Source organism: Vombatus ursinus, unplaced genomic scaffold, assembly GCF_900497805.2.
Source record: "Vombatus ursinus unplaced genomic scaffold, bare-nosed wombat genome assembly UNPS02014768.1, whole genome shotgun sequence".
NCBI classification, from domain to species: Eukaryota; Metazoa; Chordata; class Mammalia; order Diprotodontia; family Vombatidae; genus Vombatus; species Vombatus ursinus.
The window spans coordinates 12,927,467-12,955,456 of record NW_020954546.1 but is presented as its reverse complement, the minus strand read 5'-3'; the positions used below and the strand labels follow the sequence as shown (position 1 = coordinate 12,955,456).

The following is a 27,990-nucleotide window of genomic DNA, read 5'->3' as shown; positions in this document are numbered from 1 at the left end:
CCAGCCTGACTTTCCCCTCCAGAGTCATCTGGGTCCAGTGGTTAGACATAGATCAGGACAACAGGAGATGGCCCTGGATACAGTGGGAGACTTTGGCCTTTTTAAGCTCAGGTCCTTCCAAGTTCTCACTTTGACTGAGGCAATGCCCACCCAGGGATTAGGTCTGTTTAAGAAGTGAGCACTTGGGGGACTGAACCACAGTTCAATGGAAACAAGTGTGAATTAGATGTGAGGAAGCTGAGAGGAGGAAGAAGGCTGGAGAAGGGAGAGGGTCAAGGCTGCCCTGAGCAGTGGAGGGGTGGGACAAGCCATGGGCAGGGCCCTGGCAGGGACAAGTTGTGGAGTACAAAGGGTGAGAGTAGAAGGCAGGTGTGCTCCCTCAGTATGTGGCAATGGGCTCGAAACCTCTAGGGATCTTCACAAAGCCAACTATCACCCATGGCCACTCTGCTGGGAGCAGCAGACCCAGGTCAGTCCAGAGCACACAGGGCCACCTTTGCTCTTTCCTGGCCTCGACCTCTCCTTCTGATTCTCCAACTTTCTCCTGCCCTTTTTTCCTCCCCTCCAGTTCTGCTCTCCCATCTCTTTCCCTGAACTAATGCCTTTCTTTTCCTGACCCCCTCCCTCCTGACCGCCTTCCCTCCCTCCTTTTCTTCCTTCCTACATCCCCTCAGTTCACCTCTCTCCCTTTTACCCTTCTTTGCCTTCCCTTGGTCAGCCCTCCCCTCTTTTCCTTCCTCTCTTCCTACATGGACCATCCCAGCTCTCCTCTTTCTCTCCCTTCTCCTGTTTTTGCTTCTCCCAAACCTCACCTCTTTCATCTCCCCCTCCTTATAGCCAGCCCTGACCTCCTCCCTCCTCCCTAGCTTGCCCTCTGACATCCACTTGACCTGGGATGTTTCTTCCTCCTCTCCTGTCCCAGACCTTCCAAGCCACACTCTGACAGTTCCTCCTGTGGATGAACATGCACACTTCTCCATCACAGGCACCTGCATGGGGGAGATGAAAGCCCAAGAGACCCTGTACTCCCCTACAATCCCATATTCCTACATATCTCCTGATGTGATCCATCCCTCCTCCTCTGCCCTCCTCTCTCCTCACCCTGGCCAGGCCAGTGCCCCTCTCCTACAGGCTCCTGGATGGTCAGGACACCCTCCCACCTGTCGTTTTCCTGCATGGGCTGTTTAGCAACAAAAACATCTTCCAGGCTGAGGCTGAGGCCCTGGCACAGCAGACAGGCAGGAAGGTAAAGATTCCCAAAAGTGGATGAGGTGAAAGAGGGAACAGTCTTTGGGGAGGGACAAAGTCAGAGTAAGCGGGGAAAGAGAGAATGTAGGGGGATGGGGGAGGTTGAAATGAGAGGCAGGAGCTGTCATGGTGGGATAGACCTTCACTCAAAGGGGATGACTTGAGGGGCACCAGGAAGTCTATCTACAAACTGCCACTGGATGTAGTGGGTTCCTTTTCACAGGAGACTTTTGTGCAAAAGCCAGATGATCACTTGATAGGGGGATTTTTGTTCAGCCGAGAGTTGGACCAGAGATCCCTTTCAGCCTGGAGATTTAGCCAAGGTCCCCTGCCCTCTACATATCTCCACTACTGACACCTGGAATTCTACTCATCTTGAAGGTATTGACATGGTTCAATTGAACCTTTTTTAAAAATTTATTTTGAATGGCACACATTCCTAGTAATGAATAGTAATTGTAATGCCTTTATGGTTAATGAAATTACTAGTTACTTTCCTTCCTAACATCATAAAGCAAAAGGAAATGGAAGACAGCTGAAAGTCAGGAAAAGAGGGAATCAGAGACTCAAGAAACAGAGAGTAGAAGGGCCAGCACTAGGGACAGTCATGGGGAGTGGGGGCCAGAATATTTTCCTTTCTAATGCTTTAGTCCTCCTATGGTCCCATCTTCCCCACTTCCTCCTATTATCAGGGATTACTCAGTACCCTCCTGGCTTCCTGGACGGTCTAAGAGTCCTCAGGAAGCCTCCATCAACTGCTGGCAGTGGGTCAGCACCCCCAGGGTTAAGAGGGAAGGAGGAGGAATCAGGGAGACTGATAACTCCAAGTCTCTTCCCCCCAGGTATTGACAGTGGATGCTAGGAACCATGGAGAGAGCCCTCATAGCCCTGACTGCAGCTATGAGGCCACGAGCGCCGACCTGCAGGCTCTGCTGTCGAAGCTAGGACTCAGCCCCTGTGTCCTCATCGGGCACAGCATGGGAGGCAAGACAGCCATGGCGCTGGCATTGCAGAAGGTGAGGGAGCCCCGCTAGGGCTGAAGGGGCAGAGAGTCATACTTGTCCGCAGGCAACAGCAGCCTGTAACCCCATAAGCAACACCAAAGATTCATCATGCTCAGCCAGCTGCTTGTGGGGTTGGGGGTGGAATGAGGCTGTGAGTGAACACTGGGACTGGAAACAGAGAGTTCCTGGGGGAATAACATGAGCTTTACTGTACACACTTCATCTTTCTACATCCTAATGGACTGAAGGGAAGTTGTGGATGCCTCCCCCGGGCCTGGGAGATTTCAGGGTTCAGAGTCAAGTTCTAAGAACTTTTCTTCATAAATGTCACCACCTCTCCATGGCTAACCCAGAGCATGCAAACAGGAAGGCTGGCATCAGGACCACTTACAGGCTATGAAATGGGCACCTATCTATAGTCCCCCATCCCTCTCCTTCAGGGACCATGGCTCCCACTTTATCTGCTCTAGTACCATCACTAGGTGCATGGAAGAGGAGGGAGGGCATTGTTCACTGATCATTGTGTGATGGACTTTCTCCTTTAGCCAGAGCTGGTGGAACGTCTGGTCTCAGTGGATGTCAGCCCCTTGGTGGCCACCGACATCCCAAAGATCTTTGAAATTATACCTGTTATGAAGGCTATAAACATCCTTGGAGATGTTTCCAACTCTGAAGCTTTTGAAGTAGTTGATGAGTATCTGAAGCTATTTGTCAAGGTGATCCTTCAGGACCCCCAGGGCTGGGGGTGTGGAGATGGGCTGCTGAAGCCACAAGCCAATCACTTGAGTTTGGAATCCTCAGGAGAGTGGGGACGGAGTGGAGAGTGGAATGTAACCCAGAAGGAGAAAATCTCTTGGGAGAGGGGACAGGTTAAGGAGAACAGAGAGGGCTTCAATTATGAGCTCCTCCAAGGCCAGCCCTATCTTCTGCTTTTCTTTGTATTCTCAGCACTTTCTATATCGACTGGAGGCATTTACTAAGTTGACATGAAGGGAAAATGGTGTCTAGAAATGAGCTGGAATCTGGTCTGGGTAGGACTGAGAAAGGGATACTGCTGAGGAGAAGACAGGGGCTCAAGTGGGTGTGCCAGCTGAGCCCTTGTACCCTCCAGGATTCAAGTATTCGGCAGTATCTGTTCAACAGTTTGGTGCGGGTCAATGGGCAGGATGTGTGGAAAGTCAATGCTGAAAACCTGTGGCAGCAACAAAACTTGCTTCTGGGTAGTTTCAGATCCAGGGAGTCTATCATGGCCCCACACTCTTCCTCAGAAGCACCAATTCATCCTTCATCCCATAAGGCAGAGCCAGAAGGTGGAGGGGCCCCAGTTGGGTTCTCCATCACTGAAGATGAGGGCACCTGGGGGCTTCAGCTATGCTTGAATTGTGGAGGGGAGGGTTCCTCCAACAGTGGAAGAAAACATGTGTATTATCTCACCTTATCTTTTCTGTTTGCCTAGCCTGTTTTTCCTACTGTCACCTCCCATACCCACCGCTCACCCTCTACCTTTGTGACTGCCTGTTTCTGACTCTCTGACCCATTTTTTCCCTTCTCTATGTCTCTCTCTGCCTCCTTTTCTGTCTCTGTCTATCTCTGTCTCTCTCTCTGTTTCTCTCTCTGTCTCTGTCTATCTCTCCTGTTGCTGTCTCTTTTCTTCCTTTCCTTTTCTCTCATCCTATACCCTCTCCCTCTTCTTCTTTCCCCCTCTCTTCCACCTTCTCCTTTCCTCTCTCCCTCTCTTCACCTCTTTCATTCTCTCTTGCCAGGCCAAGTCACTACGTCAAGAACAAACTTCTATTCCCTGAAGACCAGTTCCAGACCATCCCTGATGCTAGCCACATCCTCCATATCCAGAAGCCCCATGAGTTCATGAACAGTATCCTCAGTTTCCTGTCGTAGAAGATGTTCCCTCTTCCCACATTCCATTTTCCAACTTTCAAACACTCAGAGAGCCCTAGGCTCTTCCTTCACTTGGAATATTTCTTTTTAAAAAAATCATCTTTTTCTAATTCAGAACTGAACAAATACCAATCAATATGAACATTCCCATAGGAAAAGAATAAGAGAGAAAGAGAATTGTAGACATTGTGAATCTCTGTTATGAACAGCTTGGGGTTTTTTTAGTCATTTGATAAGTTCAACAAGTTAATTTCAATGTAGTCTTCTTGTCTTCAGCTCCCACCAAACTTACTTCTGTTCTCTGCTCTGCCATTTTTACATGTTTCAATGACCCACTTTCTTTTCTTTTTAGAAAAATAAATACTGTTATTGTGACCTTGATAGATAGTAAAAAAAATAAGCATTTCCATATACAAAGACAGAAAAAAGAGGATTCCATATGAAACCATGGATCTACCATGTACAGTTAGTTGTATTGGTTTTTTTTTTTAAGTTGCATCAGTTTTATTTGAGGCCCTTCACCATCCCGAAGGCTCTGGATACTCTCTGGCTTATCAATGTCTTTTCTAAAACGTGCCTTAACTGAACACTCTCAACATGAGCAGAATGGAACTGTCAGGGCTGTTACTTTCCACATTAATAATAAAAACAACATCAACAATAGTCATAATAAGGCTGCTAGGGAGTGCAGTAGATAGAGCACTGGGCTTGGTCTCAGGAAGACCTGAGTTCAAATCTGGGCTCTAGCTGTGTAACTTTGGGTAGGTCACTTAGCCTCCATTTCCCCAGCTGTAAAAGGGGACTCATAATAACCCCTCCCTCCCAGGGCCATTGTGAAGATCAGATGACAAAATACGTGTAAAGCACCTAGCCTGTAGCAAGCACTGTATAAATGCTAGCTATGGTTATTTTAAGATGGTCCTTTCATTTTTTTCCCAAGCGGGGAGCCAATGCATTTATCAGCAGACTCTCTATGTCCACCTGTGAACATCCTTCTGCTGTCCTCTGGATACTTCTATATGTTTCACTGATACTTGTATCTTTTTTTTCTTCTTTTTCCCCAACGCTATCATTGTACTCAAATCCAATAAAAGCTGTCCCTCATAACAAATTAGTATGGTCAGTTAAGAGGCATATAACTGTTTAAGAGGTAGCAGGTGTCACAGAACAGAGACCTGGAGTCAGGAAGGTGTGAATTAAATCCAGTCTCAGATACTTGCTAGTTGTGTGACCCTGGGCAAGTCACTTAACCTGTGTCTTCCTCAGTTTCCTCATCTGTGAAATGAGAATAAGAGCACCTAGGTCCCAGGGCTATGAAGACCAAATGAGAGAATATTTGTGAAGCACTTTGCAACTCTTAAATCACTAGATACATGCTAGCTAGTGTTATTATAGTCAAGCAAAACAATCAGGTGGTGGCCAAAGGCTCACTCTGCTCCTCTAACCCATCCAAGAGGCAGGAATCAGACCTCAGCAGCATCCCCAGGGCATGGTTATCATTGAACTTATTTCTGAAGTCTGGTTTATCATTTTAATTAGTTTTTAATGAACAAAAATCTGTTTTCGTTTCTTCCTGCCTGAAATTCCCCATAAAATGAAAGAAAAAAACCTTTGTAATATGCATTATGAATACTCAAGCAAAATACTCATATTCAAGCAAACAAATTCCCATGTGTCCAAAAATATGTGTGTATTTATGTATATATTTATATATGCATATATTTGTGTGTATATATTCATACATACATATATGTGTACTTGTGTATGTATACACAGACACATATCTTTTTTTTGGCACCCTGAGCTCACCACTGCTCTGTCAAGACGGGAGTAGTCTCCTTCAACACTGATTCTCTGGAATCATGCCTCCAGATTTTTAAGTCTTTCGAAGGCATTTGCTTTAATGAAATTGTTATTGTATAAATTGTTCTCTGGTTCTGCTCACTTCACAATGCATGAATTTAGACAAATCTTCCCAGGCTTCTCTGAAACCCAGGATCTTCCCAACACAAGGACAGATCAGCTTCCCCTCTGGGCTAAGGGGACCAGTGTCCTGTAGTCCTTCAGGAGTGAGGGAGGGGTCACAGCCCCTCACTAGTAAAGGGCGGGGGATTCAGACCTTCCCCATTGTTCCCTTTGGGGCAGGGCAGGGGGGGAGGTACAAACTGTTTCAAACTTTAATGAGAAAAAGCTGATCTCATAAACCTTCCCCCTTCTAGCTGAATAAAATAATAAGCATTTAAATAGCCCTTTAATGTTGGCAAAATACTTTGCCTTCTTGCACTTGATCCACACAACAACCCTGCCAGGAATTCTTATTACCCTCCTTTTACAAATGAGGAAACTAAGGATTTCCTCAGACACAAGCCAAAGGTCCCATGGTTTGGAAGTGTCTAAGGTGGAATTTGAACTCAGGTCTTCTGACACCAAGTCCAGGGTTCTCTCCACTGTGCCACCTAGCTGCCAAGCTGAGTTCTCTCACCTTGGCTGTCTCCACTGCACAAGGCTTTGCCTGATGCCAATTGGGGAACCAAACTGAGGCCCTGAGGGTGGCTTTGCAGAAGGGCCACTGCCCTCCCCCTGCATCTGGCTTTGGATCCACCAGCTAACCAGCTGCCTCACTTCTCCTAAGAGAATGGAACAAGAGGGAGCGTGCAAGCTCTGCCAGGGGGTGTGATGGCAAGTCCAAGCCTGTAGGCACCCTGGCATAAACCTGACAGACTTCTCTTGATATCACACTCACAGATCATCCCTCCCACATACATGTTTCCTCACCCTCTTGCTCACTATCTTCCAGGCTCTGCCTCGGTTTCTTTCCTTGTCTCCAGCAGCTCAACCTCTTCTGCCATTTTCTTTGTGGTTCCTCTTGTAAACCCTCAATCCATTGGGAGCTCCTGGAGGGCAGAGTCTTGCTTTTCCTTTTGTTCATGCATTGCCCATACCTAGTATGGTACTTGGCATGCAATGGTAGGTGCTTAATAAATGCCTATGAAATTAAATTGTATTGAACTGAATCTCAAAAGCTTTTGACCCTGTCAACCATGCCCTCTTCTTAGCCTCTTTCCAAGAGTACAGGGAGCTTATGTTCTAATGGGGGAAGACAGTACATAAAAGGAAACTGGAAAGGGGTGAGGTCAGAACCCTGGCTCTAAGGTCAATTCAACCTCATCCAAAGTGTCAAATGCTTCAGAGAGGTCAAAAAGGATTGGGTGGATTGTGGGAGGTCTCTGTCATATCCCCCTGCCAGCTGGTATGGGACCCAGGGAAGGGGTCACCAGGGAGGACCCTGGTCATGGGGGGATTAAGTTCAGAGATACAAAGGGGTGAACCTCTCTCCTCAGCCCTTCTTCCATGGAAAGCCTTCTCTAAATGAGGAGAGACTTGAGGGAGTTGGAACTGTCCCCTAAGTAGAGCACAGGTTAGATTGGAATGAGATTTCCCTGAAACTCAAGTTTCTGCTTCGGGGGTAGGGCAGAAGGACCTGATGTTTCCTGGCAGAGTCACTGGGCCCCATGCCTGCCCTATTCCTAGCTCTGCCCCACCTCAAACCAGAGCCATTTCTGAGACCATTCCTGGGGAAAGTCCCTGGACTACAGCCTTTCCTTATTGCTCCCACACACACACCTGACCCTTCCTGGAGCCCCTCTCCTTGTACCTGATGCATATACATGGACCACTGGTCCCCATGAGTCAGTTCTTAGCTCATATTCCTCTCTAGACCCACCTGGTTTTCAAAAGAAGACTCTAGGAGACAAAAAGCTGCCTTCCTTTAATGGTATAGAGGTTGGACAAGACCACAACATCCAGGGAGATAATTGTAGGTGTGGGGTCTTCACTGTCCATCACATCACAAGGCAGCATTTACTTGGACCTTGTCTTAAGTTCCCTGTCTCGACCCTGGCAAATGAAGCTTCTCCAATCTATGGTCGTTCCTGTCCCCCTGTACTGAGACCCATCAAACTTTGGCTTCTGCAATACTTGGTGCATTACCCATAGTTCTATAATCTTGTCCATAATGTATGTGAGGGTGAGCTGCAATTGACCCTACCCCATTTTAGCCTTAACAATCTTAACTATATGAGGGTAGTCTCAATCAATCCCAGGCTTTCGACTAAATGCAAAAAGGTCATTTTTGCAAAAACAGGAATAACGTTGCCTGCAAAGAAATTTGGCCATATTCAGAGTCATCTATAAATCGTCAAGGGAAATGGAGGGGGGAGGAAAGATGTTTTATACCCATTTTTCATTATTACTGATGGGAAGCTTGGGTGCTTGTACTTGCACCCCACTTCCAAGAACATATTTCTCCCTAGCCTCTAAACACCATCCCTGATGGTTTTTTCCCCAGCTCAAAGGCCCTATCTCTGGCAATAACTCATGAGTCGGCCCAGTGAGGTAAACTATCTCACTACCTCTCCCCATTATGAGAACAAGTTGACCTCTGTAGAATTTCCCTTGTAAGAACAGGACGATCTTTTATCAACAAAACCATCATGTATTGATTCCCACAGCTGTCATATAGGATCCAGATGTCAAGTTATAGACATCAACTCCCCAAGCTATCTTGCCACAGATATAACAGGCAAAAATACAATCCTATCTCCCATAGGAAACCTCTTTCAACCCCACCCCATGTTTCCAGTAGAGAATGAAGCCTGTGACTAAGGCTGTATGTTAACACCTAATTATTATACTTGGCACACAATCCACTTACTTTTCCTATATAAGTTTTAGCAACATTCCTGTTAGGTTTTGAGTTCCCTAAGGGAGTTCTGCCAGGCCTCATTAGCATTATCATAAAATTTATAATATACATAATAAAATTATAATAAATAATAAATACATTTTACAAGGAGGTACTGTAAACACCCCACAAAAGAAAAAAATAGTGTTCTCTTGTATGGAGCAAGGGCAAAAAATTTTATACAGATTCTGCACATGGAGGGAGGACACTCCTAATCCCCATGATGTCAAAAGGATAACTGTAATTCAACTGCTGCATTATACAGATGAAAAAACTGAAGCCCAGTTTTTTCCTTGTTATCAGAGGGGAGATAATTTGCCCAAGGTTATAGCTACAGAACTAGAACTGGGAGTTCTTTCAAAGGCCATCTTGCCCTACTTGTTTTATACATGATGAAACTAGGCCCAGAGAGATTGGGGCTTGTCCAATACAGGTCATTGGCTTTGTTTTGTGTTTTCAGAGATTTGAGATTGTATTGTTCTACGGGCCCTTCCAAAAGCAGGCAGGAATACAGCTGTGATGAAATACACAAAGTGTTTGCCTTCCCTTCCCCAGAATCAGTGAGGGCTCTTGGGGCTGGAGATCCTGCTTCACACTTGTCAGTTCTGGGGGAAGGAACCCAGGCCTGTTCATTAATTAATCTGGTAGCATATGAAACCACCAGGGAAAGCAAGAAAAGAAGAGCTTTCTGTCTGTCACTCTCTCCATGGGAAAGGAGGGAAGGGCAGAATTCCTAAAAGCAAGGAGGAGGCAGGGTTTAAATTTACCTGGTGCTTTCCCCCTTTTCTCACAGAGATCACAGAGGTAGTAAACAATGGAACCAAGATTTGAACCCAGAACCAGTGTTCTTGCCCTTATACCAAATAGCATTTACTAACTGAAGGAATTCCAACCCAATCCCTTGAACTCCAAATTCAGAGTCCACTCCTCTGTTAGGTGGGACACACTTTACAGACCAAAGAAAAGTTCTCCACCAACATCTGTATTCAGACAAAAGCCTTCAGCTGTAGAACATGAGTCCAAGGAGCCAAACCACTATTTTCTTTCCATGAAACAATCCAGAGAAGATGCTAGGCTGTTAGCAGCCCATTTACCCCTATCATTGAGACGTGGTAGAAAAATCTTCCAGGGCAGATCTGGGAAGGAAATTTTCCACCTAATGGAAAGGTTTTATTACTCTAGTGGGAAAGGAGGAATACGTATGTGTTGAGGGAAGGGGTCTTTTTTTATCCCCCTGAAGTTTGCTTGAGTGAGAAGGGAAGTGAGATGAGAGGAGTGGAGTGGATGTAGGGCTAGAAACCCTAATTACCACAAGACAAGAAAAAGAAATCGAGGGACTAAGAACAGGCAAAAAAAAAAAAAAACAAATACAATTAGCACTTTTTGCAGATGATATTGATGCAGTCTAAGCGTGCTAGGAATCTCAAAATGCAAGGGTATTGGAGGGGGGTTCTGCTCTGAAAGAATTTGACTTTTCAAATCTTCTTTCAGTCAGAGACAAGGTTTATTGTATTGCCAATACAAGGGGCAGGATTCTAAGAATCTGCCCATTTGATGAGGGTGGACTGATTTTTTTTTTACAGAAAAAGACTGTGGAAAGATCTGGATGGGATCAAGGAATGGAAAGTAGCCTGGGGGGGACCTGAGGTAACAGAGAAAGGGGCCTGGCTAGGATTAAGGAGTGTCAAGTATCCTAACTGAGTAATCAAGGTAGGCTGGAATGGGCTAGATCTCTAAGGCCAGAGACTTTGTTGCTGAAGTTTGTGGGAAAGTTCAGGGTCTTTTAGAGTTCTTTCATTAGTATCCCATCAATAGGCTAGCTTACCTAAAGAACCCCAGAGAGTCAACTTAAAATTAATTGAAACAATTGACAATTTCAGCAAAATTGCAAGATATAAAATGTAATCCCACACAGAGTAAGGCTGGGCACCAAGGTGCTGGGGAACTGTGAAGTGGTCCAGCCATTCTGGAAAGCATTTTGGAACTATTCCCCCAAGGTTACTAAACTCTGCATACCCTTTGACCTAGAGATACCACTATAATATGACTTATGCCCCAAAGAAAGACAGAAAGGATCCAAATGTACAAAAATATTTATAGCCACTCTCTTCTGTGGTGGCAAAAAACTGAAAACTAAAGGGATGCCTTTCAACTGAGGATAACTGAACAAATTATGGCATATGAATGCGATGGACCACCATTGTGCTGTAAGACATGATGAGGGAGATGGTTTCAGAGGAACCTGGAAAGACTTAGATGAATTGATACAGAGTGAAATGAGCAGACACAGGAAAAACAATGTACACAATAACAACTTGTAAAGACAATTTTGAAACACATTTTAGATGATTAACCATGATTCCCAAGGACCAGTGGTGAAAAATGCCACCCACCTCCTAACAGAGAGGTGATGGATTTAAGAAGCAGAAGCTTTCGTTTCATCAGCAGAAACATGATCAATGCAGGAATTTGTTTTTTTCCTGACTGCAGCTAGGTGGTGCAGTGGATAGAGTGCTAGGTCTGGAGTTAGGAAGACTCATCTTCCTGAGTTCAAATCTGGCCTCAGATACTTACTAGCTGTGTGGGCCTTGAAAAATTACTTAACCCTGTTTACCTCAGTTTCCTCATCTGTCATGTGAGCTGGAGAATGGAAAACCACTCCAGTATCTTTGCTAAGAAAACCCCAAAAGGGGTCTCAGGACCTGACACGACTGAAAAATGACTAAACTAAATGTATCTTTCTTAAAGGGTTGTTTTCTTTTTCTAATATTGAGAGAGAGAAGAAAAAAGGCTCATTAATTGAAAAAAATTCAATTATTTAAAAAGACAGAGCAAGGCTAGGGAAGAGAAGTGAAGCACAAAGTGGTTTAGTAGAGAAAGGGCAAAACCTAGAATCAAGAGAGGCTTGCATCCTAGTCCTGACTCCAATACTTACAGCTGTGTGGCCTTGAACAAGACATTTAAACTTCTTGGGACTTCAGTTTCCTCATCTGTTAAATGTGTGTCCAACCAGCTGGCTCCTCAGGTTTCTTGCAGCTCCTACAATGTGCCAGGCACTGGACTAAGCAAGGAGGATACAAAGAAAGGCAACAATGTAGAAACATTCCCTGCTCTCAAGCAACTTACATTCTAACATGGGGGACATGATGGAAAAAATCGGTATATAAAAGATATATAAAGAGTCCAAGGAAGATAACCTTGGTGAAGGAAGGCCCTCCCAGCTGCAGAAGACTAGGAAAGGCCTCTGAGAAGACTGATTTGAGCTGAATCTTACAGGAAGCCAGGGATGTCAAGAGGTAGAAAGGAAGAGGGTCACAGTTCTGAGGGGCGGTCCTGGGGTGAGGAAGATTGCTGGTGTGGTGGAGCTTGTTGTGGTGGTGGAGGGGAAACACCTCGCCCCTTATCATAGCACCTTGGACGAACTGAACGTTTTCAGGTCCCTAGAAGTATCTCTGAAAACAGCTGCCCAAACCCCCGAAGCTTAGGACAGTACATTCTCCACATTGGAAGCAGAATTTTACCTTAACAAAGAGTTTAGAACTCAAGTAATTGGCCGGGATCATAAGTAAGCCTCGCAAAAAGAGTCAGACTGTATTATCTTACTTTGGTGACAAAGAAGATCAAAACATACAACCAGAAGAAGACAACAAAGTCAAAGCTCCTACATCCAAAGCCTCCAAGAAGAATATGAATCAGTCCCAGGCCTTGGAAGAGCTCAAAAGGGATTTTTAGAAGCAAGTAAGAGAACTAGGGGAAAAACTGAGAGTGATGCAAGAAAATCATGAAAAACAAGTCAACAGCTTGCTAAAGGAGACCCAAAAAAATACTGAATAAAATAACACCTTAAAAAATAGCCTAACCCAAATGGCAAAAGAAGTCCAAAAAGCCAATGAGGAGAAGAATGCCCTAAAAAGCAAAATTGGCCAAATGGCAAAAGAAGTCCAAAAGCTTACTGAAGAAAATCCTTCCTTAAAAATTAGAATGGAGCAATTGGAAACTAGTGACTTTATGAGAAATCAAGACACTGTAAAACAAATCCAAAAGAATGGAAGATTAGAAAACAATGTGAAATATCTCATTGGAAAAACAACTGACCTGGAAAATAGATCCAGGAGAGAAAATTTTAAAATTATTGGAGTATCTGAAAGCCATGATCAAAAAAAGAGCCTAGACATCATCTTTCAAGAAATTATCCAGGAAAACTGCCCTGATATTTCAGAACCAGAGGGGAAAATAGAAATTGAAAGAATCCACCAATCACCACCTGAAAGAGATCCCCAAAGGAAAACTCCTAGGAATATTGTAGCCAAATTCCAGAGTTCCCAGGTCAAGGAGAAAATATTACAAGCAGCCAGAAAGAAACAATTCAAGTATTGTGGAAACACAATCAGGATAACACAAGATTTAGCTGCTTCTACATTAAGGGACCGCAGGGCATGGAATATAATATTCCAGAGGGCAAAGGAGGTAGGATTACAACCAAGAATCACCTACCCAGCAAAACTGAGTATAATTCTGCAGGGGAAAAAATGGTCATTCAGTGAAATAGAGGACTTTCAAACATTGTTGATGAAAAGATCAGAGCTGAATAGAAAATTTGATTTTCAAATACAAGACTCAAGTGGAACATGAAGAGGTAAACAGGAAAGAGAAAATCATAAGAGACTTATTATGGTTGAACTGTTTACATTCCTGCATGGAAAGATGATATTTGTGACTCATGAGACCTTTGTCAGTATTAGGGTAGTTGGAGGAGAAAAAATTTTATGTACGTATATATAGATATAGATTGACAGATAGATAGAGGGCACAGGGTGAGTTGAAAATGAAGGGGTCATATCTGGAGAATAAAATTAAGGGGTGAGAGAGGATTATACTAGGAGGAGGAGAAAGGGAGAGGTAGAAAGGGGTAAATTATCTCACAAAAAAAAAGCAGAAAAGAAAAGGCTCTTACAGTGGAGGGCAAACGGGGGAAGGTGAGAGGGAACGAGTGAATCTTATTCTCATAGAATTTGACTTAAGGAGGGAATAACATACACACTCAATTGGGTATGGAAATTTGTCTTACCCCACAGGAAAACAGGGGTGGAAGGGGACAAGAGAGTAGGGGGATGATAGAGAGGAGGGCAAATTTGGAAAGGGGGTAATCAGAAGCAAGTACTTCTAAGGAAGGTCAGGGTCAAAAGAAAGCATAGAATAAATGGGAGGGGTGGGATAAGATTAAGGGAAATAGAGTTAGTTTTTCACAGTATGTCTACTATGGAAGTATTTTGCATAACTGCATATATATAACCTATATTTAGTTGCTTGCCTTATCAATGAGGGTGGGTGAGGAGGGAGGAAGGGAGAAAATTTGGAACCCAAAGTTTTAAAAACACATGTTAAAAAAAATGTTTTCACAAGCAACTGGGAAATAAGAAATACAGGAAATGGGGTACAGAAATCCACCCTGCCCTACAGGAAAATTGAAGGGGAAGGGGATAAGAGAAGGGGGGAGAGATAGAAGGGAAGGCAAACTAGAAGAAGGGGTATGCAGAATGCATGCCATCTTGGGGTGGGGGAGGGGCAAGATGGGGTGAAAATTTGGAACTCAAAGTCTTGTGGAAGTAAATGTTGAAAACAAAATAAATAAATAAAAAAATAAATTTGCGATAAAATTTAACTATCTGTTCTCCCAGAGATAAAATTTCAGCTAACATCTGCCCCTGCAATAGCCAATGCACTTTAGAATGAGAAGGCAAATCCACAATGAATACCTCATTGTTCAACTTTAGCATGTTACAAAACTGATGATGCCCTGTTGCACTTGCACAAATATAGTTAACAATACTTATAACTTGTTGCAAAGTGTTACTTGAAATAGTAGTTTTAGCACAGAGATTCTGCTGATACAATATACAATGAAAATAAATGAGAACATCTGGGTTCTTTTTTTAATCTGTGCGATAAACCATGTTTTCCTATCATGGAAGGTACACCATCTGTACATGCGCTGACTAAATTTACCAAATTCAGTCCAACTTCATGACATTTATCTTGAAAGTTGTTGGAGATATCTATTCCCCATGTTTTGTTCAGAATAGTGCCCACAGCTAGTAACTCTTCATAGCAAAGAAAATCTTCTGTTATGACCCAAATGAAGCATAAAGCCTTCGCCAAATCAGTACTATCAATTGATTCATCCAAAGCCATTGAATAATATATGTTTTCCTTCTGAAGTATTGCATGACGTTGTCCTCTGAAGTTGAAGGCTAAATCATGCTGCCAATCAGTTATGGTTCTCCTTGAAAGAAGCAGTTGTTTGTACTTTGAAATATTTTTGGGGTCTAAGCACCCTACAACTTCAACAATGCAATCTTTCACAATTTCTACATCACTGAATGGCTTCCCTTTATTCCCAAGTATATAAGCTACTTTATAAGTTGCTTCAGGGGCATTCTTTCCAGGTCTTAATTGCTGCCTGAAAGAATTGTCTTTGTTTTTCATCTTCTAATTTCTGCAATATAATCTTTTGCACCTGTCTCTCTAATTTAAAATATTTGTGGTCCTTATGAGTGTTATAATGCTGATGAGCATTGAATTTCTCTAATGTTGATATTGTAGTATCACAAAGCAAGTAAATCATCTTATCTTTAGCAGAAACAAGATAATATTGCAATTCCAAATCTTCATTAAAAAAAACCTGTTTTCTTCCTTCAGCATTCTCTTGGTCTTCTTTGACATAATTGGCTGTTAAGCAGACAGAATTGAAAAATGTTGTTGAACTGTGCAAAAGCAGGTAACAGACTGGCATATTTGACCCCCTTAATATCACCAACCTACCTCATGGGGTAGTGGCATCAATCAAGCAGGGGATGTTAAAACTAAATGATAAGTGTAGCACCTGGCAATTTAACCATATAGTTTACTGATGTTCTAATTGTGCCCATCAGTTTGGGAGGATTATTTCATTGAAACTTTTTTTTTTGGTATTTTAAATATGTTCCTTTTAAAATAAAATATAAATATAAAAGACAAAAATATATTGATAAAAATAAGGGTATTTGTTCTGTAGAATTTGGATTCAGTGAAAAGGCTACACTTAATGACTTAGAAGGCCACATGTGGCCTTAAAGCCTCAGTTTCCCCACCCCTGACGTGGGGTATTCCACCAGGAGCAGAAGAAGGGAGAGGCTCCCAACTTGTGGTTCTCTTGAGGACCAGCCATCCAGAATTCAAAATCTGGCTCTAGGTGGGGTAGAGGAAAGAAGGGTCCTTTTCTTCTACAGAATTCTTTTTATTACAACTGAAAATATTAAGAAATAAATCTTTCTCCGGTCTAAAGTCCTTTCTAGTCTTACCAGAATCAAGGAAATCATTGTCAGTACTGAATTAAACTTCTCAAGAAACAACAAACCCTCCACTAATCCTTTTCCTCTAACTCTTTTAAGAAAGAATACAAATGGATAGGAACAAAGCTAAGGTCCAGGAAAGAGATTGAGGCAGCTAGGTGGCACAGTGTATAGAGTGAGGCCTGGAGTCAGGAAGACTCATCTTCCTGAGTTCAAATCTGACCTCAGACACCTACTAGCTGTGTGACCCTGGGCAAATCACTTCACTTTGTTTGACTCAGTTTCCCCATCAGTAAAATGATCTGGAGAAGGAAATAGCAAACCAAGAAAACTCCAAATTGGTTCAGGAAGAGTCAGACAGAACTGAAAGTACTGAACAACCATACCAACAATCAGACTGAGAAAAGAAAATACCTTAATCTAGTTAATGCCATTGGTTTATTCCCATGCCCTGAAGATATTTGGTAAATGATCAGAATAAAAGAAGGGAAAAGTCTTTGATTATTTCAGTTAATGTAAGCATTTCTTGAGTTCACAGTTTGACCAACTGAAGAGTCCTTAAAATGAATTGGTCAAAGAGGCACTGAATCATTTTAGGAAAATGATTCTCCCAGTTTGTGCCAAAATTTAGGTGATTATTTTTCTGTTTGATGAAGCAAGCCATTAACTGAGCTCTTACCTAAACTCTGAACTCTTGCTCATCCTTGACCATGAAATATTCTTTGTTCAAGGAAACAGTTTACAGTTATAAGGAAAAACACAATTATCCCTCACAACCCCTGAGGGTTAAGGCTATGGAATATGTGGTTGGGAATGTTGCTTCTGAATATCACTCAGTCAGGGGTTGAACCATACATGACAGCACTGGAGTCAGTTTGGACTGGGAGGGAGTGTGGGAAATAGCTCGTTTTCATTTCCACAAAGGTGCAATCTATGGGCTGGGTGGAAGTTGAATAAGGAAAGCTGTAAGTTAGAGTAAGAAAACACTATTGGTGGGTGAATAGACTAAGGGGCTGAAAACCAGTTCTGAGGTTAGGTATAGATTAACACCAAAAGGGTGTTCCCAAGTAAGGGCTGGGGTCCCAAAATTGTGGGGAGTGGAAGATGGAATTAGGGGTGGAGACTCACAAGGGGAAATTAGGCACTTCAGATAGGCTGTAACCTCTATAGTACTCAGCCAATGGGGAAATAAGGGAAGGAAATTAGAATGGGGAATAGGGAATAAAAAGATATGCATCTGTTGACACTTATGCTCCCAAGTGCATTCTCTCACATATGTTGGACGCCGGGCCCTCCCAGGTCATTAATAAAGTTTCTGCCTGATTCAACAATGACATCGTGGAATTCATGATATAGATAACAAGGCCACACCCCCAAATCTGGAAAATCTGCCTAAAGTTTTTTGGCCCTCCCTTCATACCAGAGAAGAAGTCAGAATTATTATGATATTAAACCATACATATGTTATATTATAAGATACTGTATGTATATCTTTTCCATTTCTGAATTCCTAAACATTTTCTGTGTGATCTGCTGGCCTTCACATGTCATACGTGTCTTCCACAAAACTCCCCCCTAAATTCCCATTTCATTTCTTATGCCAACCCATGGTATATTGAAACTGCAGTGGGGAAAGTTGTGATATGAAAGGGGTAACTGTAAATTGTAACTTCAAATGACTTTTGTTAAGAGAGGATATGTCCAAGGATATGAGGAGGGTATCAGCTTGGACAATTCCCTTTCTAAGCAGAAAAAAATTGCTTAGATTAGAATAATTTCAATTCATAAAAATTGTTTCTGCCAAGCTTGTACCCAAAACTCAGAGAATGGTATATTCTTACTTTGCCACTACCCTGTCAAGGCTGGTGCCCTCCCCCCTTCCCCCAGCACCCTGCTTCAATCCTGCTTGAAACCAATGTGTCTTGGATTTTCTATGGGAAGGAAAGGAGCTGCCCCTTTCCTCTCTTCAGCAGCTCATGGCAGCTGCAGCATGTGGTCATCTAGGTGAGCCTGAGGCAGGAACTCAAAGCTTTCACTGCCTCTCCTGCTTTGGGTTTCTTTCTTTGAGCACAGGTATGTTTAGCCTGGAAAGGAATAGACTCAGGGGAGACGTGAACACTGTGTTCAAGTGTTATGCTATTATGTAGAGAAGGGATTATATCTGCTCTATTTGGATCCAGAGGGAAGGATAATATATGTAGAAATCACAAAAAAAAGGTTCATTTAAGTTTGTTCTTAAGAAAACCCACTAACAGATTTGTCCAAGGTAGAATGAGCTTCCTGGAGAGGTGCTGGGATCCCCTTCCTTAAGGACTTCAAGCTGGATGACCACTTGTCAGGGATGTTGCAGTGGGGATTCCTTCACTGGATGGGATGCATTAGGTGGCCCTGCAGGCCCCTTTCACTTCTCCAACTCTGTGGCACTAACCTTTGTTAACAGAATTTTAAATGTAGTCTGGGCAGGACCCTGTCTCTAACCTGTGAAGACCTGGAGCCCCTTGAAGCAGGCCAGACACAGGAGCACCAGGAAACAAGTAGTGTTTAATAAATAGATTTCAGAGTGAGGAATGCTCTCTAAGCTAGAGCAAAGGTACATGTTGAGAAGTAAGAAACAATTATATTTCCATATAAGGAAATTGAGAAGAAAGTAGCTTTGGATCAGGAGCTTTGAGAACCAGCTAAAGTTGGGTGAAACTGGTTGTTTGATTAAAGAGGCTGTAAGTAGGACAAAAGTTAAGCTTTACTTAGAGTGTGCATGCTTGAAATTTACCTAGGGGTACATGTGGTGGGCATTTGGGGAAGTCTGTGAACTGTGTTGACTTCTCCCTATGAAAGTCAGCAAGGAGGGACTTGCTGTCAGGAATAGAGATATAAGGTTTGTTCTCACTTCTGTAGGGTCTGTGTGCTTATCTTGAGTTCCACACCCACTTCCTATGGGAACAGTATTAAAGATTTCACTGCTTCTCTCATCCTGAGTCTTTCTAACTTACTGTGCCTACTTGGGCACCAGAGGTTATTTCCAGCATATACATAAATCACAAGTGGAAAAGGAGGGGGTGGGGGAGGTGCATTACAAACAATCATTTCCAGGGCCTGAGTGGTTTCCCACAATAAGCCCACAAGTGCAGGACAATGTGGGTGTTCTGGAGTCCTGTGGGAACAGCATTTTTCCAATTCTTTGGGGGCCATTACATGGTGGGGCATAGGAGCAGAGTTTTGTGATTGGACCAGGTTCTATCGTCTTCGATTGGCTTCACTTAACACACAGGCACAGGAACGTAGTGATTGTGAGAGCGTTGTCGAGGGTTTGAATGACCATGTCAACTGCATTGTAAGTCTCTGACTCCCAAGCCAGAGTCTCCTGAGAAATCAAAATTATCAGTATATTCATTAAATGTATCATATCAATAAATATGAAAATCATAATTCCCTTCCCATTTCCTCCTTTAAGTCAAAAATCAGAATATCATGTGGTTTATCCTTCATTCTCAAAGAGGACCATGACATTAGGAAGATGATGCCATGAATTGCAAGTGAATTGGTCTGAAGTGAAGGAGGGCTGTGCAAAGTCACCAGCCTCATTTTCTCCTCTGGGTCCGGTGGTCGGATACAGAACAGGGCAACTGGAGATGACTCAGGATTTAGTGGAGACTTTGGCTTTTTTAAGCTAAAGTCTTTTCCTTTTCTTACTTTGACTGAGATAAGGCCCACTCAGTGATTAGATCTGTTTAAGAAGTGAACCAAGGGATGGCCCCTTTAATAAAAAAAATAAAAAAGCAAAACAGGGAGGGGAAGGCCCTCAGGACTTCTGGCCAAAAGAGAAACAATTTCCATTTACATTCCCTCAGACCCCAGGTGGCCCAAACAATAACCATTAAGTGGTGCTAGGGACCCACTGTTGGCCAATCTATGAGAGCCAGAGTGAATTGGTTTAAGACTTAGGCTTTAAGAAAGAAATCTAGCCAGTAAACCCCAAGATATCTAGGTAGGTTTCAGCCTTCAAAATGTACCTTTCTTTGGGCAGAGCACCCTCAGGGAAGGGCATGATATCCTATGTGTGGAAGGAAGCAAACAGGAGAAGAGCAGAAAAGAGGGAAGAGGAGAGGAGGCGTTGAGTTGCCTAACTGGAAGTAGCCAGTTGGGTCTTGTCGACCCGAAAATTGGTTAAAGAGGCAACAAGCTAGGCGATAAGTAAATTCATATTATTTATTCTCTTGTTAGTAACATGTACATGGAGCCAAAGCTTTAACTCTGACTGAATCACGTAATTTTAGGAGGACATTTAAACCCTTACTCAGGATGTCTGTGTCACTCAGATTTATGATCTCCATATATGTTTAACCGTAGCATGAGAAAGGAATTTTCTTAATTGAATAGGTTGTAAATACAATAAGATAGGAGAATGTCAAAATGTCCATTGAAATTATAAATCCATGGTATCTGTGTTTCTTTTACCATCAACATGACATGACATAGTATGTTTCCATAAAATACCAAGATAACAAAAGTTCCATTGGTCAAGGTAGTGTCCCTGTCTAAGACACCTTAGTGGTCATAAACGAAAGAATGCTGGTCAGCTTCATCTGGTCCAGTAGTTGCTGGGAGAAAGGGGCATTTTGAATTCACTCAGAGAACAAAGAAAAAGCATGTCTATTATGTTGGCGTGCTTCTTCTGGTTGATAAGTTCAGGCTTCAGCCCCTTTGGCTCAAATGATCTTAAATGATCATCAGTCCCCAGGGGCCAGATTGGACTATTAACAGGTAGTGGTTTATCCTTCCTTCTCAAAGAGGACCATGACTTTAGGAAGGTGATGCCATGACTAGCAAATGAATTGGCTTGAAGTGAGGGAGGGCTATGCAAACTCACTTTCTCTTTCAGAGCCATAAATTCCTTGGTTACCATCTGAAGAGCTCACTTGCACAACCATAAGAATGCCGACAATGATATCTCTATCCTGTTTATTTGAATTCCATGACCAAACCACACATGGGTGGTGGAATGGGAAGGAAAGTTCTCCCCACTCATATATTCTTGGAGCTTAGGTATAGCTCCTGTGGAACCTAAGGAGAAGCCCATCCATCTTGTGATCACCTGGGCAGTGGAAATATTTCTTGCTTTGCCTAACCTGTGACTTTGCTGATACAGTTTGCTTATTTTAGCCTATGAATCATGTGTCCACCAATGGAATTATTCTCTATTTGGTATAGCTGCTCAAGAATGTCTAGGTATCTAGTCCCATAAAAATTGGGATCTGGAAGAAGGGGGTATCTCCGATTGGGAGGAAGGTCTGAGGTACATTTATTAGAGGGGACCACGGACCTTTTCATAAAGTGCCATTGGCTCAGAGCTCTGCCTTAGTGTCTCTTATTGTAGGTTTTATAATTTTTATCATCACAAAATAAAAACAAGACAAAAACAAAAAAAAATGCACACACACACAAAAATTGCCAATCAACATGTCAAAAAATGGAAGGGAGTTAAAAAAAAAAAACAAGGAGGAAAGTGCTTCCCCTTCCACCACCTTATGCCCCAGATGACCTCAAAGGGTCCTTCCGTTTCTACCATCCTCTGATCCCACAGAAGACAGGAAAGTCTGGAGTAAGGTGTCAGCTAAGCCCATCAGGCTCCAGCACCTGGGTCAGTGTGGTTCAGTGAAAAGAGGTATGGCTTAGCTGTCAGGAGTTTTGGAGGAGGAAGAAGACTGGAGGAGGGAAGGGATCTGGGTGACCCTGAACAATGGAGGGGTGGGACAAGCCATGGGCAGGTCTGGCAGGGAGAAATTGTGAAGCACCAGGTGTGAGAGCAGAAGGCAGGTGTGCATCCTCAACATGTGGCAATGGGCTCAAAACCTCTGGGGATCCTCACGATGCCGACTATCACTCATTCAAGGTGTTGGTCCAGCCATGGCCACTCTCAGGAGCAGTGGATCCAGGTCAGTCCAAAGCACACAGGGCCGCCTCTGCTCTTTCCTGGCCCTGACCTCTCCTTCTGCTCCCACAACTTTCTCCTGCCCTCCTCTCTCCTCCAGTTCCCCTCCCCAGTCTCTTTCCCTACACTAATGCCCTTCCTTTCCTGACCCCCTCACTCCTTCCTCCAAGCTTTCCCTTCTCCATGTGTCCTCCCTCACTTCCTTTCTTCTTACCCACTCATCTTCATTCTCTCTCCCCCTTACCCTGCTTTTCTTTCCTCCAGATCCTTCTCTCCCTCCCTCCTCCCCTCTTCCTCCATTCTTTTCTTCCTTCCTACATTACTTCAGTTCATCTCTTTCCCCTTTACCCTTCCTTGCCTTCCCTTGGTCAACCCTCCCCTCTGTCCCTTCCTCTCTTCCTACATGGACCATCCCAGCTATCCTCTTTCTCTTTCTTCTCCTGGTTTTGCTTCTCCCAAACCTCATCTCCCTCCTCCCAGCCTTCTTATAGCCATCCCTGACTTCCTCCCTCCTCCCTAACTTCCCCTTGAGATCCACTTGACCTGGGGCTGCTCCTGCCTCCTGTCCCAGACCTTCCACCCCACACCCCAACTGTTCTTCCTGTGGATGAACATGCACACTTCTCCATCAGAGGCACCTACATGGGGGAGATGAAAGCCCAAGAGACCCTGTACTTCCCTACTATCCCATGTTCCTACATGTTTCCTGATGTGATCCATCCCTCCTCCTCTGCCTTTCTCTCTCTTCACCCTGGCCAGGCCAGTGCCCCTCTCCTACAGGCTCCTGGATGGTCAGGACACCCTCCCACCTGTCATCTTCCTGCATGGGCTGTTTAGCAACAAAAACATCTTCCAGGCTGAGGCTGAGGCCCTGGCACAGCAGACAGGCAGGAAGGTAAAGATTCCCAGAAAGAGATGAGGTGGAAGAGGGAACAGTCTTTGGGGAGGGACAAAGTCAGAGGAAGAGGGGAAAAAGAGAATGTAGGGGGATGGAGGAGGTTGAAATGAGAGGCGGGAGCTGTCAAGGTGGGATAGACCTTCACTCAAAGGGGATGACTTGAGGGGCACCAGGAAGTCTATCCACAAACTGCCACTGGATGTAGTGGGTTCCTTTTCACAGGAGACTTTCATGCAAAGGACAGATGATCACTTGTTGGGGGGATTTTTGTTCAGCCGAGAGTTGGACCAGAGATTCCTTTCAGCCTGGAGATTTAGCAAAGGTCCCCTGCCCCCTAAATAATCCCCACTACTGACACCTGGAATTCTATTCATCTTGGAAGCGTTGCCATGGCTCAATTGAACCTTTTTTAAAAATTTATTTTGAATGGCACACATTCCTAGTAATGAATAGTAATTGTAATGCCTTTATGGTTAATGAAATTACCAGTTACTTTCTTTCCTAACATCAGAAAGCAAAAGGAAATGGAAGAAAGTTGAAAATCAGGCAAAGAGGGAATCAGTGACCCAAGAATCAGAGTGCAGAAGGATCAGCACTGACCACAGTCATGGTTGGGAGAATGGGAGAGGGAACAGAATATTTTCCTTTCTAATGCTATTGTCCTACTATGTTCCCATCTTCCCCACTTCCTCCTATTATCAGGAATTACTCAGTACCCTCCTGGCTTCCTGGACAGTCTAGGAGTCCTCAGGAAGCCTCCATCAACTGCTGGCAGTGGTCAGCACCCCCAGGGTGGAGAGGGAAGGGGGAGGAATCAGGGAGACTGATAACTCCAAGTCTCTTCCCCCCAGGTATTGACAGTGGATGCTAGGAACCATGGAGAGAGCCCTCATAGCCCTGACTGCAGCTATGAGGCCATGAGCGCCGACCTGCAGGCTCTGCTGTCGAAGCTAGGACTCAGCCCCTGTGTCCTCATCGGGCACAGCATGGGAGGCAAGACAGCCATGGCGCTGGCACTGCAGAAGGTGAGGGAGCCCCGCTAGGGCTGAAGGGGCAGAGAGTCATACTTGTCCGCAGGCAACAGCAGCCTGTAACCCCATAAGCAACACCAAAGATTCATCATACTCAGCCAGCTGCTTGTGGGGTTGGGGGTGGAATGAGGCTGTGAGTGAACACTGGGACAGGAAACAGAGAGTTCCTAGGGGAATAACATGAGCTTTACTGTACACACTTCATCTTTCTACATCCTAATGGACTGAAGGGAAGTTGTGGATGCCTCCCCCGGGCCTGGGAGATTTCAGGGTTCAGAGTCAAGTTCTAAGAACTTTTCCTCATGAATGTCACCACCTCTCCATGGCTAACCCAGAGCATGCAAACAGGAAGGCTGGCATCAGGACCACTTACAGGCTATGGAATGGGCACCTATATATAATCCCCCATCGCTCTCCTTTGGGGACCATGGCTCCCACTTTATCTGCTCTAGTACCATCACTAGGTGCATGGAAGAGGAGGGAGGCCATTGTGCACTGATCATTGTGTGATGGACTTTCTCCTTTAGCCAGAGCTGGTGGAACGTCTGGTCTCAGTGGATGTCAGCCCCTTGGTGGCCACCGACATCCCAAAGATCTTTAAAATTATACCTGCTATGAAGGCTATAAACATCCTTGGAGATGTTTCCAACTCTGAAGCTTTTGAAGTAGTTGATGAGTATCTGAAGCTATTTGTCAAGGTGATCCTTCAGGACCCCCAGGGCTGGGGATGTGGAGATGGGCTGCTGAAGCCACAAGCCAATCATTTGAGTTTGGAATCCTCAGGAGAGTGGAGGTGGGGTGGAGTAGAATGCAGCCCAGAAGGAGAAAATCTCTGGGGGGAGGGGACAGGTTAAGGGGAACAGAGAGGGCTTCAATTATGAGCTCCTCCAAAGCCAACCCTATCTACTACTTTTCTTTGTGTTCCCAGCACTTTGTATGCCAACAGGAGGCATTTACTAAATGTTGACATGAAGGGAGAAGGGTGTTTAGAAATGAGCTGGAGTCTAGTCTGAGTAGGACTCAGAAAGGGCTGGGGTTGGTGGAGAGAAGACAGGGACTCAGGTGGGTGTGCCATCTAAGCCCTTGTACCCTCCAGGATTCAAGCATTCGGCAGTATCTGTTCAACAGTCTGGTGCAGGTCAACGGGCAGTATGAGTGGAAAGTCAATGCTGAAAACCTGTGGCAGCAACAAAACTTGTTTCTGGATAGTCTTCATATCCAGGGCGTCTATCGTGGCCCCACACTCTTCCTCAGAAGCGCCAATTCATCCTTCATCCCGTAAGGCAGGGCCAGAGGGTGGAGGGGCATGCCTAACCCCAAAGACTTCTGCCTTTCTTGGACCCCAGTTGCGTTCTTCATCACCAAGGACAAGGGCACCTGGGGGCTTCAGTGATGCTTGGGTTCAGGAGGGGAAGGTCCCTCCAGCACTGGGAGAAAACATGTACATTATCACAATTTATGCCTTTCTATCTGCCTAGACTGTTTTTCCTCCTGTCACCTCCCATACCTACTACTCAGCCTTTACCTTTGTGACTGCCTGTCTCTGATTCTCAGATTCTCTGATTCATCTTTTCCCTCCTCTCTCTCTCTCTCTCTCTCCCTCTCTCTCTCTCTCTCTCTCTCTCTCTCTTTCTCTCTTATTGCTGTCTCTCTCCTCTCTCCTTTCTCCCCTTTTCCCTCTCATCCTATACCCTCTCCCTCTTCTTCTTTCCCCCTCTCTACTACCCTTTCCTTTCCTCTCTTCCTCTCTTCACCTCTTTCATTCTCTCTCTTTCTCTCTTGACAGGTCAAGTCACTACTCCAAGATCAAGTTACTGTTCCCTGAAGCCCAGTTCCAGACCATCCCTGATGCTGGTCACATCCTCCATATCCAGAAGCCCCAAGAGTTCATGAACAGTATCCTCAGTTTCCTGTCCTAGAAGATGTTCCCTCTCCCCACATTCCACTTTCGAACTTTCAAACACTCAGAGAACCCTAGGCTCTTCCTTCAGTTGGAATCTTTTTTTTAAAAAAAAACCATCTTTTTCTAATTCATAACTGAACTAACACCAATCAATATGAACATTCCCATAGGAAAAGAATAAGAGAGAAAGAGAATTGTAGACATTGTGAATCTCTGTTATGAACAGCTTGGGGTTTTTTAATCACACGATAAATTCAGCATGTTAATTTCCAAGTTGTCTTCTTGTCTTCAGCTCCCACCAAACTTACTTCTGTTCTTTGCTCTGCAATTTTTACATGTTTCAATGACCCACTTTCTTTTCTTTTTTTAGAAAAATAAATACTCTTCTTGTGACCTTGATAGATAGCAACAGAAATAAACATTTCCATATACAAAGACAGAAAAAAGAGGATTCTATATGGAACCATGAATCTACCATGTACAGTTTGTTTTCTCAGGTTTTTTTCTTTTAAGTTGCATCAGTTTTATTTGAGGCCCTTCACCATCCTGGGGGCTCTGGATACTCTCTGGCTTATCAATGTCTTTTCTGGAATATGGTGCCCTGAACTGAACACTTTTCAACATTAGCAGAATGGAACTGTCAGGGCTGTGACTTCCCACATTAATAATTAAATATTATTAATAATTATTATATTTATAATAAGTTAACAATAAAAACAACATCAACAATAGCCATAATAAGGCTGCTAGGGAGTGGAATAGATAGAGCAATGAGCCTAGAAAAATCTGGCCTCTAGCTATGTAACTTTGGGTAAGTCACTTAGCCTCCATTTCCCCAGCTGTAAAATGGGACTCATAATAACCCCTACCTCCTAGGGCCATTGTGAAGATCAAATTGTGGAAAATGTGGTTGAGGATGTTGCTTTTGCATATCATTCAATCAGGGGTTGAATGCCTACACAACAGCATTAGAGTCAGTTTGGACTGGGAGGGAGTGTGGGAAATGACTGTTTTTTTTTCTACAAGGTTATAGTCTAGGGACTGGATGGAAGTTGAACGAAGGAAAGACATAAAGTAGAGTTGGTGGGTGAATGGACTTACCAGCGAAAACTGATTCTGAGGTTAGGTATCCATATCCCAGGCAAAGGGGATGTGGGCATGCCCAAATAAGGGAAAAGTTGAATAAGGCTCTGGGTGACCAAATTGTGGGGAGTGGGAGATGTAAAAATAATAAGCATTTAAATAGCCCTTTAATGTTGGCAAAATACTTTGCCTTCTTGCACTTGATCCACACAACAACCCTGCCAGAAATTCTTATTACCCTCCTCTTACAAATGAGGAAACTAAGGATTTCCCCAGACCCAAGCCAAAGGTCCCATGGCTTGGAAGTGTCTAAGGTGGGATTTGAACTCAGGTCTTCTGACATCAAGTCCAGGGTTCTCTCCACTGTGCCACCTAGCTGCCAAGCTGAAGTCTCTCACCTTGGCTGTCTCCACTGCCACAAGGCTTTGCCTGATGCCAATTGGGGAACCAAACTGAGGCCCTGAGGGTGGCTTTGCAGAAGGGCCCCTGCCCTCCCCCTGCATCTGGTTTTGGATCCACCAGCTGACCAGCTGCCTCACTTCTTCTAAGAGAAAGGGACAAGAAGGAGGGTGCAAGCTCTGCCAGGGACAGTGACGGCAAGTCCAAGCCTATGGGGAACCTGGTATAAAGCTGACAGACCTCTCTTGATGTCACACAGGCACACTCACAGAGCATGCCTCCTACATACATACTCCCTCACCCTCCTGTTCTCTACCTTCCAGGCTCTGCCTCGGTTTCTTTCCTTGTCTCCAGCAGCTCAGCCTCTTCTGCCAGTTTCTCTGTGGTTCCTCTTGTAAACCCTCAATCCATTGGGAGCTCCTGGAGGGCAGAGTCTTGTTTTTCCTTTTGTTCACGCATTGCCCACACCTAGTATGGTACTTGGCATGCAATGGTAGGTGCTTAATAAATGCTTATGGAATTAA

At 44.1% G+C, this 27,990-nt stretch overlaps 1 protein-coding gene across 1 annotated transcript; it reads left to right on the top strand.

Annotated features, from left to right (window-relative positions):
* Positions 1 to 438: 438 nt before the first annotated feature.
* On the top strand, positions 439 to 27,990 carry LOC114042910 (protein ABHD11-like). Its single transcript, XM_027861696.1, has 8 exons — positions 439 to 469; positions 923 to 1,022; positions 1,111 to 1,246; positions 2,091 to 2,264; positions 23,902 to 24,075; positions 24,609 to 24,779; positions 25,178 to 25,359; positions 25,868 to 27,990. The coding sequence occupies exons 1-8, from the start codon at positions 439 to 441 to the stop codon at positions 25,998 to 26,000; spliced, it is 1,101 nt and encodes a 366-aa protein (XP_027717497.1). The 3' UTR covers positions 26,001 to 27,990.